Source organism: Myiozetetes cayanensis, unplaced genomic scaffold (genome assembly GCF_022539395.1).
Source record: "Myiozetetes cayanensis isolate MyiCay16 unplaced genomic scaffold, myiCay2020 scf1, whole genome shotgun sequence".
NCBI lineage: Eukaryota > Metazoa > Chordata > Aves > Passeriformes > Tyrannidae > Myiozetetes > Myiozetetes cayanensis.
The window spans coordinates 64,552,417-64,568,193 of NW_026086604.1; the positions used below are offsets into that span (position 1 = coordinate 64,552,417).

General features: G+C 38.3%; 1 protein-coding gene across 4 annotated transcripts in view; it reads left to right on the top strand.

The window, feature by feature from the left end:
• Nucleotides 1–15,400, top strand: part of MOCOS (molybdenum cofactor sulfurase) — a 214,560-nt gene extending 199,160 nt beyond the window's left edge. For 2 of the 4 annotated variants that reach the window (XM_050326370.1, XM_050326379.1), the window contains exons 13-15: nucleotides 998–1,124; nucleotides 3,397–3,501; nucleotides 11,722–15,400. In XM_050326370.1, coding sequence (XP_050182327.1) covers nucleotides 998–1,124; nucleotides 3,397–3,501; nucleotides 11,722–11,868 — 379 coding nt within the window. In that variant the 3' untranslated portion in view covers nucleotides 11,869–15,400. Of the gene's footprint in view, nucleotides 1–997; nucleotides 1,125–3,396; nucleotides 3,502–11,721 lie in introns of those variants that run through there. The other 2 variants (XR_007630146.1, XR_007630147.1) reach the window with 1 other exon arrangement.
• Nucleotides 15,401–15,777: the final 377 nt, after the last annotated feature.

Genomic DNA, 15,777 nt, shown 5'->3' on the forward strand with positions numbered 1-15,777 from the left:
TGTTGTTGTTTTTGTTGTTTTTGGGACAGAAACTTCTCTCTTCATTACTTATTTAGGTTTCTACCTCTGCTGTAAGGTGTCATATCCAAAAATTGTCAAACTACAGCTGATGGAGTATCAAAAATTGTTCATGTCCTTTATACTTAATGCAAAAAGAAATGTTCTACTCCACTAACAATGGCATTGAGAGAACTCTCTTGCAAATTTTAGGGCTGTCTTTTTTCTCTGCTACTGGTCAAATTCTCCTGTAGAAGAAGAATGAATGACAATTCAAAGATGCAGCCAGATTTCTGATGTTTGTATGCAGTCCGCTGCTCCGTCTGTCTCGTATATGTTCTCCACAGTGACACAAATCAACACTGGCAGTTCAAATGCTTGTAAAGAGGTGGAAATATCACCACACAGAGATTAATATTTTTTTTTTAACACCTGTGCTTTGGTGCAATCTGCTGCATCCCAAAGGCAAATAATAATAATATGCGGGATATATTCTCTCATAAAACTACTTTACTGACCCTTTTTACCTTCAGCAACTGCTGGTTTTGTCCCTTTTGCCATTGCACGATGTGCAGAATAAGTTTTTATTTGCATTCTGTTCTAGAAACTTCTGTTTCTAGAAACAATTAACAAGTCAAATGACTGCTAACTCAAAAGATCTCTTCTTTTGTTACCATTACCCTTACATATGATAATTACTAAGGAATTTTCTCATAAGCATTGTTCACAGTCACCTGTCTATATGCTTTCATATGTACAGTTCCAGGTTACACCTCTAAAGAAGCCACCTAGAGGGTTACATTTCATAGATCAAAGATTCCAAATTGTAGTTAAATACCTTGTGCCATTTCCGTAGCCTTTGTAATAAAACAGACCAGATTATTCTGGAGAAGTGTTTACTTAATTGTATGAGGCACTACATTCTTCCAACACAAACATCTATACAGAAATAGTTAACAAATCTTATTTTTTCTTTTTGTCTATCAATTCTATGAGATAGATTGGAAAAGCCATTGGAAATACAGGAATTAATCCAACGTTTCCGTGCCAACATTGTCGTCAATGCACCAGAGTCCTTTGAGGAAGAAGAGTGGGCTGAAATTTCAATAGGTGCCCTGCAATTCCAGGTGTGAACTTTTCTCTCTTGTCCTTGTCCCAGTCTATCACAAAGTGTTTTGACCCCTGGAGACAGACTAATTTTTGCAAGGCTTTGACTGGAACATGGGCAGCATGGGTTGTGCAGATGAAATTTATGAAATGTGTGGAAAAAAAAAAACAACTAATGCGATGTGACCTGTGAGAAACATAATTCAATATAAGTGAGAGATTTTGACATATTTCTCCACACCTTATTAAAAAAAAATTCATAATTCATAACATTTCCCACCTCTGTTCATCTAAACTGAATAACAATCCCTGTTTTGAAGTAGAGTTTGCAGCAAATATTTAACCAACATGTCATGAGAGAATAATGGTTACTGTTAGGCACAGTAGTCCAAATGTAACCTCAAGCACATAAAGCAACTGATTGCCAAAAGACTGGACATGAATGCAAGTGAACTCTCATGGTCTATTACCCTCTGTTGTATACATCTTGCCTTAATCCCCATTAAAGAAATGTTTCTAATTCTAGCTTGGTAGGGTTTTTTGGCATGTTGTACTTTATAATATATCTAACAACATGATGTACTTTGTACTGTGAGGAAAATGCTGAAGAGTTAAATGTGTTTGCAAATGCATTCTCTTCAGAAAACCTCTTAACAAAAAATCCGTAGAAGCTACACATGAAACCTAAGGGAATGATGTACACATGTATTACATATTCTGTTGAATTTGTCTAGCCCTGAGATGTGAAATGTGTATTTGAAGATTCACTGCCTAAAATGAAAGAAGTGGCTTATTCATTTTTTTCTTAGAGATGATAATTAGTTATTAATTAATAATTAAGGTGAGAAGAACAGAAGTGCTAAGGTCAAATCTAGAAGCTGTAATAGACATCACTCCTATTTATTTTTGATCAGCATACTATAAGAAATTTTTTGAGCAGGGGTGGAAAGCATGGCTGATCTGCTCTACTTTTATGTGTACTTTGATCAGTAAGCTGTAATATGAGTAACAGAAAATTGAGGAAAAATTCATGTAAGTAGGAGATGAGGAACAAAATGGACAAAACCCTTGGTGTATAGCTTGTTGGAGGCTACACTAGGGAGCTCAGCTGAGGATCCTGTTGCAAAGTTACAGTAAAACTGCAAAATAATAAGGCAGTCCAATTTCTGGTATTAATATACTTTAGGAACACAAGCCAAAAATAGGCTTATGGAACTGGTATTGTCTTTTCCTGTCTCTGCTAGGTCCTTGTTTAGATACTGATGTAGTAGCAGTAGAAATTATGCTAATGCTCCTTGATGCAAGGAAAATGGTAAAGAAGCTGTAGAACAAAGCAAAGCAGAGAAAAATATTTCCTTCTCTGCCATGTTACTCTTTTAATAAAGAAAATAAAGCTGTGGAAAATAATTTTCTGAAAAAAAAGCTGATTTATGGTTTTGATGATTACACTGAAGAGTCATACAAGCAGTTCTAGATGCATCTCAAAAATTGAAGTGTCTTATTTATCATATTTGAAATTTGTGACTCATTTTACAAAAATAGAATCTGTATACTGAAATACTGTAAGAGTTAGTTTCTATAATGTACAGCTTTGCTAAAGTTAGAAATGCAATGTTAAGTGAAAGTGCAATATGTTATCCTTCATTTTAATGCCTTAATAAGAAATTTGTTGCAGGTTTGCTTCCCCCAGCCTTAAAAGCACATCTTAGTTCAAACAACAATTAACTTTAAGAATTATTACATCTGGATGCTAACACCATATATTATAAGTGAAAGAGGATTATTGCTTCTGTTTATTTAAACTGGTGAAAATTCACATTTTACATTCTGATTATCTACAAGCACCATGAACATAAGGAAGATATTGTGCACCTCAGCTGCACTAAAACAATCCTCCTTGGGCTGAATCCTGAGGCACTAGCTTAATTTTGTATTCAGTTCTCCTTTGGGCAAGCAGCCCTGCTAACCTGGAGATGAAGTGAAGCCACCAGGAAATACAAATATGTAAATGTTTGGTATTTCTCAGATTCTGTCTCTGGGAAAGTTTTCCTTAAAAAAAAAAAAAAAAAGTGAATAAAAATTCAGTGAGATTTTTGCAAGTAGACCCTTTGAAAATGTGCCTACTACATTACGTGAACAGGCCTGACCCTTAACATTGAAAGCGTAAAAAGCCCACAGGAAAAGTATGCAAAAGGTATGCATTTAAGATATTATGATGGTCAGAAGCTTGTACTGTTCAATGTTGTACTGCTTTGATATACAGCCATGAACTTTCTTTAACTAAAATTTCAGGTTGTGGGTCCATGTAGCAGGTGTCAAATAATCTGCATTGATCAACAGTCTGGGGAACGAAACAAAGAAATTCTACAGTCTCTGTCTGCTGCCAGAGGCAGAAAGGTCAGTACAGTACTTCAAAATGGCTGTATTGAAAGATGTAGTGACTTTGTGGCATGCATAGTGAAATATCTGTTGAGAGAATATTCACAGCTAAATTGTTGTACTAATTGTTACCATTTGTTTTTTCTGTAAAAAGAGGATACACTTATAACCCAGATATGACCTGGTTTATTTCCATAAAATACTCACACTTTTTTATTAGAATGGGACTATTAATATGCATTATTTTTAACTGTGCTTGCTTTTATTCAGTACGTACTTCCTTACAACATATTTATTTTGGTTTAAAAACACTAGCTGATGCACTGATATATTCTAAGAAAACAAATATGCAGCAAAATCTGAAAGTGTTTGAAATTATACAGTTGGCCTGTAAGACTAAACTTTATTCTTACCATGAGAAACAAGTTAACAGGAAAAACTGAGCAGATATGAATGCAGTCAAAGTGGAGAATAATTACTGGAGAGTAAGTGTGAAATACAGAAGTTCATTTGAAGTCCTTCTGCTTCTTAGGGTTGTGCTGCTTCTTGGAACTGAGAGTGCTCAGATGATGGCTAGACAGTTCAGCATCCCAGAAGCTTCACAAATGTCCTCAGAAGTATTTATTTAGCTGAAAATCTTTATTCAAAATTCATTGCTTCCTGTTCTTTGAACTTGTGTTGTAAAAGTTCCTCAGCCAGTCAGGGCTCAGGCATCTCACCAGTACCCACCAAACACCAGAGACTGGGCACAGCACCGGGGCAAAGCTATAACAAATAGGTTGAAAATCACTCACCCAAACAATGCACAAACAGCTTACAAATAGTGCATTATAAGTTTGGGGAAAAAACAAACCTAATAAATTGATTCGTCTCAGTGACTCATTAAGCAAACAAAGGGCTGCATTTTCCTTGAATGTTATCCTTGGTGAATAGCTCCTCTGGATCTGTCTCAGAGCCCGCCGCCTGGTGCAGCGAGCTGGGGAGAGGCACGCAGGCAGGGCTGGCTGTCTAGGCACAGCTTCCCGCTGACCTGAGGTGACCTAGAGTTGCACAGCAGGCTCTGGTATCCAGATCACCACCGTACATGTGCCATGGTGGATAGTCTGAGGACAACATCCCTCTCTGGTTAATGCTAAGCCACAGCCGGAACATCTGGGACACTTCAGAGCACATTTGGGCACTCTGGGCAGGAACACTGCCCAGCTGCCACACGGGGTGTGGTATGCAGAGGACTTTTTCTGCTCACATGGGTTTTATTGGATCATGACTTAAATCCTCTGTAGAGGGAAAGCACTCTGTACTCGGGGAGAGAATGGCTACAAAACCTTACCGGGGATACAGATTCTCAGGAGAGGCAAAGCACCTTCTGCACCTTTCCCACAGCAAAGATGAGCTCCTCTTTCATTCTGATTAACTCAGCAATGCAAAGATTTTCTTGATACAAGCACTCCTAGAACCAAGTAACTAGTTCGAACAGGACTAAGGCAAAGAGAGCAATCCAACCTCCTGAGAACAAGCTGGCGCCGGATGAAAGCCGCCTGGCGAGGCGAGGCAGAGCACAGCGCTGCTGATCACCGCGGGGGAGAGCTCTGCTTCCCCCAGCAGCGCGGCGATATTCGCGCTGCAGAGAAACAGGCCTTCAGCTTTTTTTAATTTTTCCCAGCCTTCAGTGCTGCTGGCAGATGGGATCTTGTGAGCATGCCCTGCTCTGCATAAGGCTGAGTTCACCGGGTTAACAAGCAGCTGAAAGAAATAGTTTGAACTGGTAGTTTCGCCTGAACTGATCTGAGAAGACCTCAGAGCTCATCCCTGCTGCAAGCCATCTGTGGGGTGATGATCACCAGCTGGTTATCAGTGAGCAGCACCAGAGGACTATGACATTTTCAGCATGCTCAGCAGGCCTAGCACAGAACATTGATCCAAAACTTTCACAGTTCACAGTGGGAAGAGAGAAAGAACATCGAGTCCATGTGACTGTGTTAAATTGCACAGCTAATCCTTTGGTGACTCATGAATCTAGGATGTGCTTTTCTGCTACGGAGTCATCTAATAGACTTCATTTTCTTCTTTTTAATGAGATGCAGATTCAGTGAAGGAATTTAGCAGTGTTTGCTTCCATCTGTCAATAATCTGATTCAAACTACAAAAGAAACTATTGCAACAAAATAAGATTTAAGCTAACGTCCCAGATTTTTGAAAGGCTGTTGTAGTTATTTGATTGTCAAAACATTAAAGATTCTGCACATACAAAAGTGAGCCAGCTGTCAATATTTACCATTTTGTTTTGGTTTTCTCCAAGAACACCAACGTGTACAACAAATACATTGAAATTTATCAGACTTGTAGCCCAAATAGCAGCACTGCCAATGAACTTCAATAATGAGATAAATAATGTAAGAGTAGTAAGAGGTAGTTCAATATTTATTTCTGAAATCCTGTTTTTCTCCATCCCTCCGAGACTCTGAGATCCTGTTGCTCCAAGCTGAAAGATTGAAACTTTGCATAGATGGATTGCAGTGGAAAGTCAGAACCAGCTACTGTAACTAGCCACATAGGCAATTTGCATGTTTCCTGATATACATAAAGAATGGTGCTGAAGCCTAACCAGTTGCTTTTTATGAAGTCTTTTATGTCATTGTTTGAAATAAGTTGCAAACACCTCTACAAAGTGAACTTGAACACTGCTTTCTGAAGAAATACTCATTAAGGATTCCTTCTGTAATTTTTGGCTGAAAAGGGAAGTAAGGTTTCCTGTGTGACAGAGTGCTCTCTGTTACTGCAGGAGACTATGAAAGACTAGATAACTACATTAAGCAAATGGCATAAAAATAGCCACATGCTGTTTCACATGCCTCACCACCTGATGCAAAACACACATGGATGGAAAATGGAGAACATCGAATTCTTGCCTGTCTTCGAGAATTTGCATATGAGTACAGCACTAACAATAGCAGAAGCCCTGTGGGTAGATTTGCAGCAGTGGTATAAGGTGGGACTTGCAGTCAAGGTAGCAAAGGGAATTGCATTATCAGTCTGCCCCAGTCTAAATGTATGGATAGCAGCTGTACATCAAGGGAAATCCATTATGTTTGCACATGCCTTCATACACTAAAAGGCTTGTGGGGTTTTTTTCCCAGTGGGCTGTTGATTCTCCTTTATGTACCTCATTGTGCCTTGGGAGAATTTCTTATCCTGCAGAATTAGATGCTGTGCCTTTGGATTGCTTACTGAGATGTTAACAAGGATAGCAAATGACTTCTCATATCTTATGCATCATTATCATTATTTTCATAGTAATGCAGGGCTTTAACTATGCAATGCTTTTCATCCAAATATCTGGAACACTTGAAAACAGTGATTGTTGTAATTAATAGACTTCTGAAATAATATAGTTCTATTTTCTTATTTGTGGTTGAACTGGATTTAAGGTAATGCATTTAAGGTAGAGCAAAGGAAAATTAGTTCTTCAGAAAACATTCTGCTGTCCAGATATTTTCAACGGAACATATGGGTTTTTCGCACACCAAATTACAAATTTTCCTTTTGACCAATATAAACAGTCAGCATGTTGAAATTGAGTACTTCCACTCTCCTATTTTGTTAGGCTTTACTAATAAGTTTTGGTGAATCTAAAGCTGATGAAACATTCTTACATTAAAATAAAAAAAAAAATCACTTTTAATAATTGCATCTCCCAAACCTTTGCATGAGAGGGAGGTTATGTTATTGTATGAATAAATGAGCAAACTTGAACAGGTAAATTTATCTACTGGGACATGGCAGCTGAGAGCTACATCTGGGAGCAAAATCCAGAACTCATCCATCCAAAGCTAAGTATTAGCATGCAGTATGATTTATGTGCTTGTTACACATTCTATCAAGGTATTTCTGTACCAAGTTCTGGTCTGTGTTAACTGGTTGTTCAGGAGCTGTAGCTTGAAGTCATCTCACCTCAGCCTTTGTCACATGTAGCACCTCAGGTTTCTGTCTTACAAAAGGAGATAGTGCACCGGGGTATTTCTCTGTCAGTGAATATCTGAGCAGAGCGTACTACTGTTGATCCAGTAAATGAACTTGAAACAACATGCAAGAATGACAACATTTCATAGCTCCTCCTTTAAGTGAGTGTGATGACTATCATATGATTCACTGTTGGCAAGAATAAGTATGTTTTCTCTATTCCTCTCATCAGTGAAATGTTGGGCTTTTTCCTAATCAAGGCACTTTACATTTTTTTGTCCATGTGAAGTTTAACAGTGATGGAAAGGGTCTCTACTGCCATCAGAATACTGAGCAGATAAAACCATGGAACTCACAGTCCAGCACTCCCTGCCCTGTTTTTGGTGTGTTCTGGGGAGATTATATGCAGAGTAAAATGCTCTTGAAGTCAGGAGAGGGTAGGAGCAGCAGGGAGAGATGATGCAGTTTCATTGTAATAACTCTGCAGGATATAATCTCTGAGTCTGAAAGCTTCATTTTTCATCAGTGAAATGTGAGAAAGGCTGATTTCTACATTTTATCCTTCCCTTGAAACAGAGTTCAAGTGGCAGATGCATAGCCTTTGTGGTTGTTTGATGGGGGCTTGTGTGTGTTATTGCTGTTATCAGTAGTTGCTGAGTCAATATTTGTAATTATTAAAAAAACAGGGAAATTTACTTAAAAGATGTTAAATCCCCTTCTGGTAATCACTAGCTAAATTTTGGTCTTAAGAACATTCACAAAAAAAAATGTCAGCAATTCCACACATGCCTTTTCTTCAATAATTCTGTGCATTTAAAAATTATTATTCACAATAATAATAATAAATAATTATTCACAATAATAGAAAAATTGGTAAATTAAGTTCTCCACAGTGAACAATCTGCCCAGATTTATTTTATTCTCAATTTAAGTTAAATCAGTATGACAATACAGTAAATATAAATAAGTTTGAGAAACACATAATTTATGCCAATAGAGAAACCACAGCTTGTTAACAAATAAGAGAAGAGCAAGAATGGAAAAATAATACTATGTGCTTTAATATTTTAAATGAAACTGTTACTAACTTACCATTTTAGCATCATGGTTAATCCAACAGTCACTGTGCTGGATGACTGGGATCTTACTGTGCTGCAGTTGTTTCTCAGCATTAAATACCAGAAAACTGACCATAAGGATATACCCTGTGTCCACCAAGTGTTGACACTATTATGATCACTGCTATCCAAAAAGTGTCAGTAATAGGGTAGGCCTGAGAAGTCCACTCATACCCTATATATGTGACATGCCAGTGAGATGAATGAATAGCAAAAGTAGCCAAAAAACCCTCAGCTTGGGTCCTGGTTTTCTTTTTGAAGTTTAGGATTACAAATGAAACAGAAAGACCCAAATTCAGAGTGTCTAAGGGCATTTTTTGATAGATCTTTTTTACTTTGGCATAAGTCTCAGTCTTACCTCTTGCTAATTCTTCAAAGACTAAAATCTGTTCCTTGTTACCTCATTGCTATATCTTTAATTATACAGTGCAAGAACAGGAGAATACATACTGCCTTTATATTTAGTTTGTCAGATATGTTCCATTAAATTCACCTAACACTATTTTTTAAATTTATTGCAATTCCTTTTACCTACTATTTTTTTTCTAAATCTGCTCTAAATGTAATTCCCTCAATTTCAGCATCATCGATCTGAACAATGGTAGCAAATGTGATCAGGAAATAGAGAAGGATAATAGAGTTTTGTTTTTACGTAATTTCATTTGCTTATTTATTTATTTTACACTTTAGAATGACTTGCACATTTTGGCTATAGTCTAGCAAAGCAAAATAGTTTTTATTGAAACACGTAAAAAGAGAAAAGAAAATTAGTATTGGGTTTCCAAGGTCCTCAGTTTGAGGAGAAAAGACATTCTGAAGTCTAAACATCAGTTATCTATTTAATACAGCCTTCAACATTTCTTTACTTCCTACTTTACTTTTTTTTTTTTTTCTTAACTGTTATCTAATCCTTTGGAAAATATTATCATGAGATGACAAGTCTTTTTCTTGCATATTTCTAAATTCTCTGCTGTTGGGAAACAAAACCACAAAACCACACCAGTCTCCTCCTGTGACATTTTCAGATCACACCTAGCTGTACGCAACTACAACTGGAACATTCAACTGCTTCAGATCAAGAGCACACATAAGAATGCAGACACTCAGATCAGGTTTTTGGTGCCTCTGAGGGTTGCATGGTCAGTGGGTGAAGTGGTTTTACTGTTCTTCTTTTCTTTATTAGTCAATATCAAAAAGGCACATTCTAAGTATTTGTCATGGTTTTGCCCTGGATCAATTTGCTGTCACACCCCCCACACAATTACTATTAGTTGAGAGAAGGTTTATGCAGACAAAAGAGACTGGATTTGGGGAAAATAGTATGAACATTTATTACTAGCAAAATAAAAACTACTAAAGAACTACATCTACAACAATTCTACTTAAGTAAAAAGTACTATGTATTTACAGAAATACTTCTCCCCCTTTATATCAGTCCAAGGAGGAGAAGCAGTCTCATTCTCCATTCTCGGAGATCCAGGTCTCTTCAATAACTCTGCAGCATTCTCGTCGCAGCTGGAACTTCTTCATCTCTCTCTTGCTCTGTGTCGGCCTCCAGGGCTGGGCCTACCCCCCTCCTGGGTTAAGACCGGAGGCTGGGGGGGGTTACCCAGGCCGTGAAGGTCTTTTCTTCCATGGACTTGCAAGGAGACACTTGCCTACCATGGATCTTCTTCCGCAGGGTTCCAGGGGATAATGGCTTATGAGTCCACCCCTGTCTCCCTATGGAGGTCCCTCTCCACAGGAGAACAGTCCTTGATAGACCTCTCCGACATGGGTCTAGCATGGATCCCTTACTTGGATCTCCACATCTCACCCAAGCCGTTCTTGCTCCAGCGTGAGGTTCTCTCAGGGTCACAAATCTCCAGCACCAGCAGCATGGATTCTCTCACTGAGATCTCAAGCTTATCTGAACTGTTTCGCTCCGGCATAAGCCTCATCTTCTCTCAGGGTCATAAATCTTTCAACAGGACTCTGCCTTATTTCAGTCCCTCTCATGAAGTCTCGACTTCTTGGTACGTCCACAAGCTCCTCTGTGAGCCGCATGGGGGGTCTCCTCAACCCAACAATCTTCTACAGGTAGCAGGGATTATTTTTCAGTCTTTTCCCTGCTGAAGGGAGAGATCGAAAGGGGTGAGAAACAGCCCCTCCTTCTTCGAACTTCTCTCTCCTGCTGCAGCTTCAGCTGCCAGCTTCGACCTTGGACACTCCGTTATCTCTCTGTTGGAATTTTTCTGCCGCAGATTCTTCGTCCAAGCAGTCAGTTTTTTAACCTTTTTTTTCTTCACTCTCTTACATGAGAGGAGAGAGCTTCCGTGCTACACCTGCCCCCGGCCCAAGCTGGGGGAGGAGGAGGCCTGGCCCACCTCGGGCCCGCTGCCTCTCTCCTACATGGCTGCCTAATTTTCAACTGCACAATAAGCTTTCTCTTCTGTTTTTCTTAAATATGTAATTAGCAAAGGCGTCACTGAGAGTTTTAGTTGGCTTCTTGTCCGGAAATCCACCTGGACAAAACCATCTTCAGCCCCAGGGGCTGGCCAGTTGGGCAAAACCATGACAGTATTTCTGATATTTATGTCAGATGTATTCACAGGTAAGGGGTAATGACAGATAAGAAGAGACCTAATAAAACAAACTTTCTGAATATTTTCTGTAAAACATACTGAAATATTCATAAAAACAAATAAAGGGATATTCACACAGGCTAGACAGAATAAAGTTGTGTTAACAAAGTGAATAATTCCTAGTAGAAAATGCAAGACTTCCTTGCTGTTGGAACACACATGTTCTGACACTGCATAGCCTTTGTTTGTGATAATGCATCAACTGCATTTGTCAAGGAGCCAGAACAGTCATTAAATAACAAGATTGTGAGTGAGTGTAAATTACATACATGATACTATGGAGCTCATGATGAAATACTACATTCTTTATCCACTTACTTAAGGTATTCTTCTTGAGTAGCATGGGCTTAGTTTTTGTTTACCAGTCTATTATAGTTAATGAGTTAAGAATGTTCTTAATTACATGCACATAGTACATACCTCCTTATTCTTAAAGCAATATTGTTCTTCTAAACATATCTGGTTTGTGAGATCATCTATTGATCTGATTACTCTAACATGCTTTATATCTTAATAAATATTTTGGTTTTTTTCAGACAAACTTCGGCATATACCTGATGAACCAGCCCTTGCACTCATCCTTTTCAGGTGTTTTATCAGTTGGGTCCCAAGTACTTCCAGTGCTGAAGGAGAATACAGAAATTCAGCCGCCAACATTCAGTGAAGAAAAATGTTCAGGATAGATTCTCTGGTGGAGATGAAATGTTTATGCAACTTCAGGGAAAAGTCAATAGTCAGTTACTCAAAAAAACCAACCAAACAAACAAAAAGCTTCCACTCATTTTCTTCTGGTTTAAGTCTTTTAATATTCTGTTTGCTGTAAATGTTATCAGATGGCAAAACTTTTGATAATTACAGCTCACCTACATGTTTTTGCTTGTGATTAGGTTACAGCAGCCATAACTCTATTTTGCACAATTGCTTCAGAATGCAACAGGTTTGATCAAGTTTTACTGGTGGATGACTCCCAAAGCAAGCCCAACTTCATTGTCAGAAAGCCACATCTCAATGAAGGAAAGTAAATACAACAATACTCTACTTCCTTATGCTACTTTGTTAAAACCACAATGAGGAGAGAGGATGCAAGACATATTTTAGAAACAATGTGGGTGGGAAGGAAACAGTGGGAGAGCAGCATGAGAGTAGCAATGCATTCAGCTTTTCAAAAATGAAACTGAAGATGATGTGTAGGCAGTATGAAAACACTGGAAAAGAGGGAATTATTGGGAAATCTGTGTCTCCCCCTTCAGAAGGGATGTGTGAGAATGTCAACAAGTCTCAAAGATCAGTGAAGATTCAGGATGCCATTTGCAAAACACATTCCTGGTGCAGGAATTCCATCCGATTGTTCTCAACTTATTTCTCTCATTTTCATTTGTTACTTTTCCATCTGATTAATTTTATGTGATGACTTCTCTGGGGTTTTTTTATGTCCTTGCCCCTGGAAGAGGGGTTGGAGGTAAATGACCTGTTAAGTTCCCTTCCAACCCAAACCATTCCATGATTCTGTGATTCTACGATTCCCCCACTCTTGTTTTCTTACATATTTGTGGATGTTGACACATTATTTCTAATTAGAGATTTTTCAACCAAAACAGTAATTTTCTATACAAACTTTGTTCATCCTGAGCAGTCTCTAATGGCCACTTAAGGGAACTCTTGAAAGTTTGGATGCTTCTCCATCATGAACAGCTCAAAGTATTCTTTTTTCTTACTCTTTGTTCATTTGATAGGACCCTCCTTAGAAGGCTCTTGAAAGCTCCTAAATAAAACTAATGCTTTCTGATTTCTGAGAGCAAATGTCAGGAATGTTGCTTATTATGAAAATTAAAACAATAAATAAAGGAAGCCACAGAGCAAAAAAACCCACACAGAAAGTTAAAAAAAAAAAAGAAAAAGGTACTGCAAGCCTGAATACATCGAGGCCAGATGTTTTATGACCCTCAGCATGTGTCCAGTCAGCCATGGGGCAATTTTATGCTTCCAAGAATTCCTTCTGGAAGAAGAAATTCTCCTAAATTGGCTGCTCTCTTGCCATTTGGGAAGTGAAATTTTGACCCCATTAAAAGCACCTTCAGAACTCTCATCCAATATGATTTAGAACTTCCTTGGGGCAATTTTGGCTCCTGCTGTGTGAAACTGCTTCTGGCTGAAGCAGTCCTTGAGTTTTTTGAGCATATCCCTGGAGGAAGGCAGGTGGCTTTGTGAAAGAGTTGGTCAAACAGTCCTTCTGAAAGGGGAGCGACAACTACCACAGAGCAGGGTACAATTGGAAAAGGGAAGCACAAATCAGAATTCAAAAACGGTCTTTCTTTTTTTCTCTCTCTTTTTTTTTTTTTTTTTTTTTTTTTTAATGTAATGGTTTCTTCTTTCTTTTGTTCTTTTGAAGAACTGGTTTTACTCACTTGAGCTGGAACAGTCTCTGAACAGAGCTTTGTAATGGAAATGAGAAGAAACATTATCTGTTTCTTACAATCTGCTGTAAAATACAGCTAAGAGAGAGGTTTTTCATATGTATGTAAACTGAGGATCAATTTTCAGAGTTGTACCTTCTACTTCAGAGCCCAAGGTCTGCTCCTTGATGTCTGCTTTGAAAAGCAGGGTTTTATCTGTCTAATAGTCAATTATCTGAGGCTGTAATGAGCAGGCTTTTTAGAACCTTGAAAAGCAGTTTCCTGGTATCTAAATCTCTTAACTGTCTCACTCTTTGCCTTTCTGTTATGCAGAATATTGCTTTGTTGGATAGAAAGCCATCTCAGCATTGACAGATTTAATATGAAGAGACCTGTTGTATGCTGACCTTCAGGTGATCTCTGGTGCTTTGCTCTGTCCTCTTCACCTCACCCCTGTGCCATTTGTTTAAAATTACACAGAAGTTAGAAAAGGAAATTGAAAGCAAACCTCAACAAGCTCTGTTTCACTTGTTATTGGATTTACTACAAAATAAGTCACTTTGCCTCACAGTGGCTTGACAAATACTGTTTGTGAATAGCCGTAATGCAATGTATGATAACTATGGATGAGAGGATTTGAACTTTAAAAATGTCATGCTTGGTCATTTTGACCTATTATTTACAGGCAATTACACATTCTTTCTGCTGTAGCTTAGTAACATTAGATTAAGAATAATTTTGCCATTTTATGGGGGGAAAAGAAAGATTTCCTCTGGTGTATGAACACACTCATTAGTATAGACTGTGCATTTCCCAGAAGGAACATTCTCGTGGTACAGTGATAGGAAATGTCACAACGCTTCAGATTGATGGAAGATACATAAGGAATCTTTCATCTCAGCAAAGGATAATATTTCCCTTCTAGTAAGTGGAGTGTTCCTGCCAGTATTGATATGTCTTTCCATCAATGAAGACAAATTCTTCTCAGTGCCAAAACTCAGTGGAAAATCTTGAAATAGGAAGAGTCTATTTTAAATTACATGTACTGTAAGTTTATAGAGAGAACATCCCTCCCATCATGTGAAATAAATTTCGAAGAAAGAAGTTTAACATACTGCAAACCCAGGTACTGCAGGTACAAAAAGGACATAAATACTTTGAAACGCTGTAAAGAAAGATTACATGTTCTATATGGATGTATTTCTAAACCTTCCACGTATATAGAAAAAAGACCATCTCATATGAATGCAGGCTCCTTCATCTAAATACTCCCAATTACTGCAAAATTAAGTCTTTGGACTAATTGCAGATATATGTTTGCCTGCTATGGATAATAAATATACTTAATACAGTATTTCCAGAGTGCTGTATGTAGAAAATCCTCTATTTATTTGAAACCCAAATCCATATTTCCTTGCAATGAATTATTCAAACACATTTTATTCTCTGAGGGACTTAGCTCCTTTTCAAATCTCAAGGCAAAAATGGTGATTGTTACAAACTCTAATAGTAGCCAGGAGGCTGAAATCACAAAACAGAAATCAGTATTTTTAGGGGAAGCTTCTGAGCTCTGTGTACTCTGATATGACTAAGATATTTCAGATACAGTTTATGATTTATATACTTTCAATGGCTTCCTTCAAAGTATGGTCAAAATTTTAGGTCATCCTTCCCTCAAAATTATACACAAATCAAAATGAAGGACTGCATTAAAAATGTGATTATTCCTCATAAATTGCAGAGATTATGCTATGCAACTCTTCTTCAGGCTGATTTTTAACTGTCTTGGAAATGAAACCAATAAAATATACGTTGTGCTTGATGTGTCTACTGGTGGTGGTTGCATTCCTGACCTTTGAGCTCATGAGAGGCTAAATTTTGCTTGGAGGCATTGGCAGGCTCTCAGAGCGGGTGTGTGGCTTAGGACTGAATGGATGTCTCATCACTGCAGGGATTCACAGGTGAGGTGTTCCCCAGCTACTGCGCTGACAGCCTCCGTCTGTTTGGCCAGCATGCCAATCAGCTGCACACTCAGCTCAGGCCCTGCACAAAATGAATAACCACCAATTGTCTGTAAAATACGTCCAGTCAGTCCTGTTGGAGCTGCCTCTGTTATCCAGAGGTTGGAGCTCTCACCAAGAGTGTCAGAGAAGAGAAGGCTTGTTTCCGACTCCTTTGCCTGGAGGGATCCAACACTGT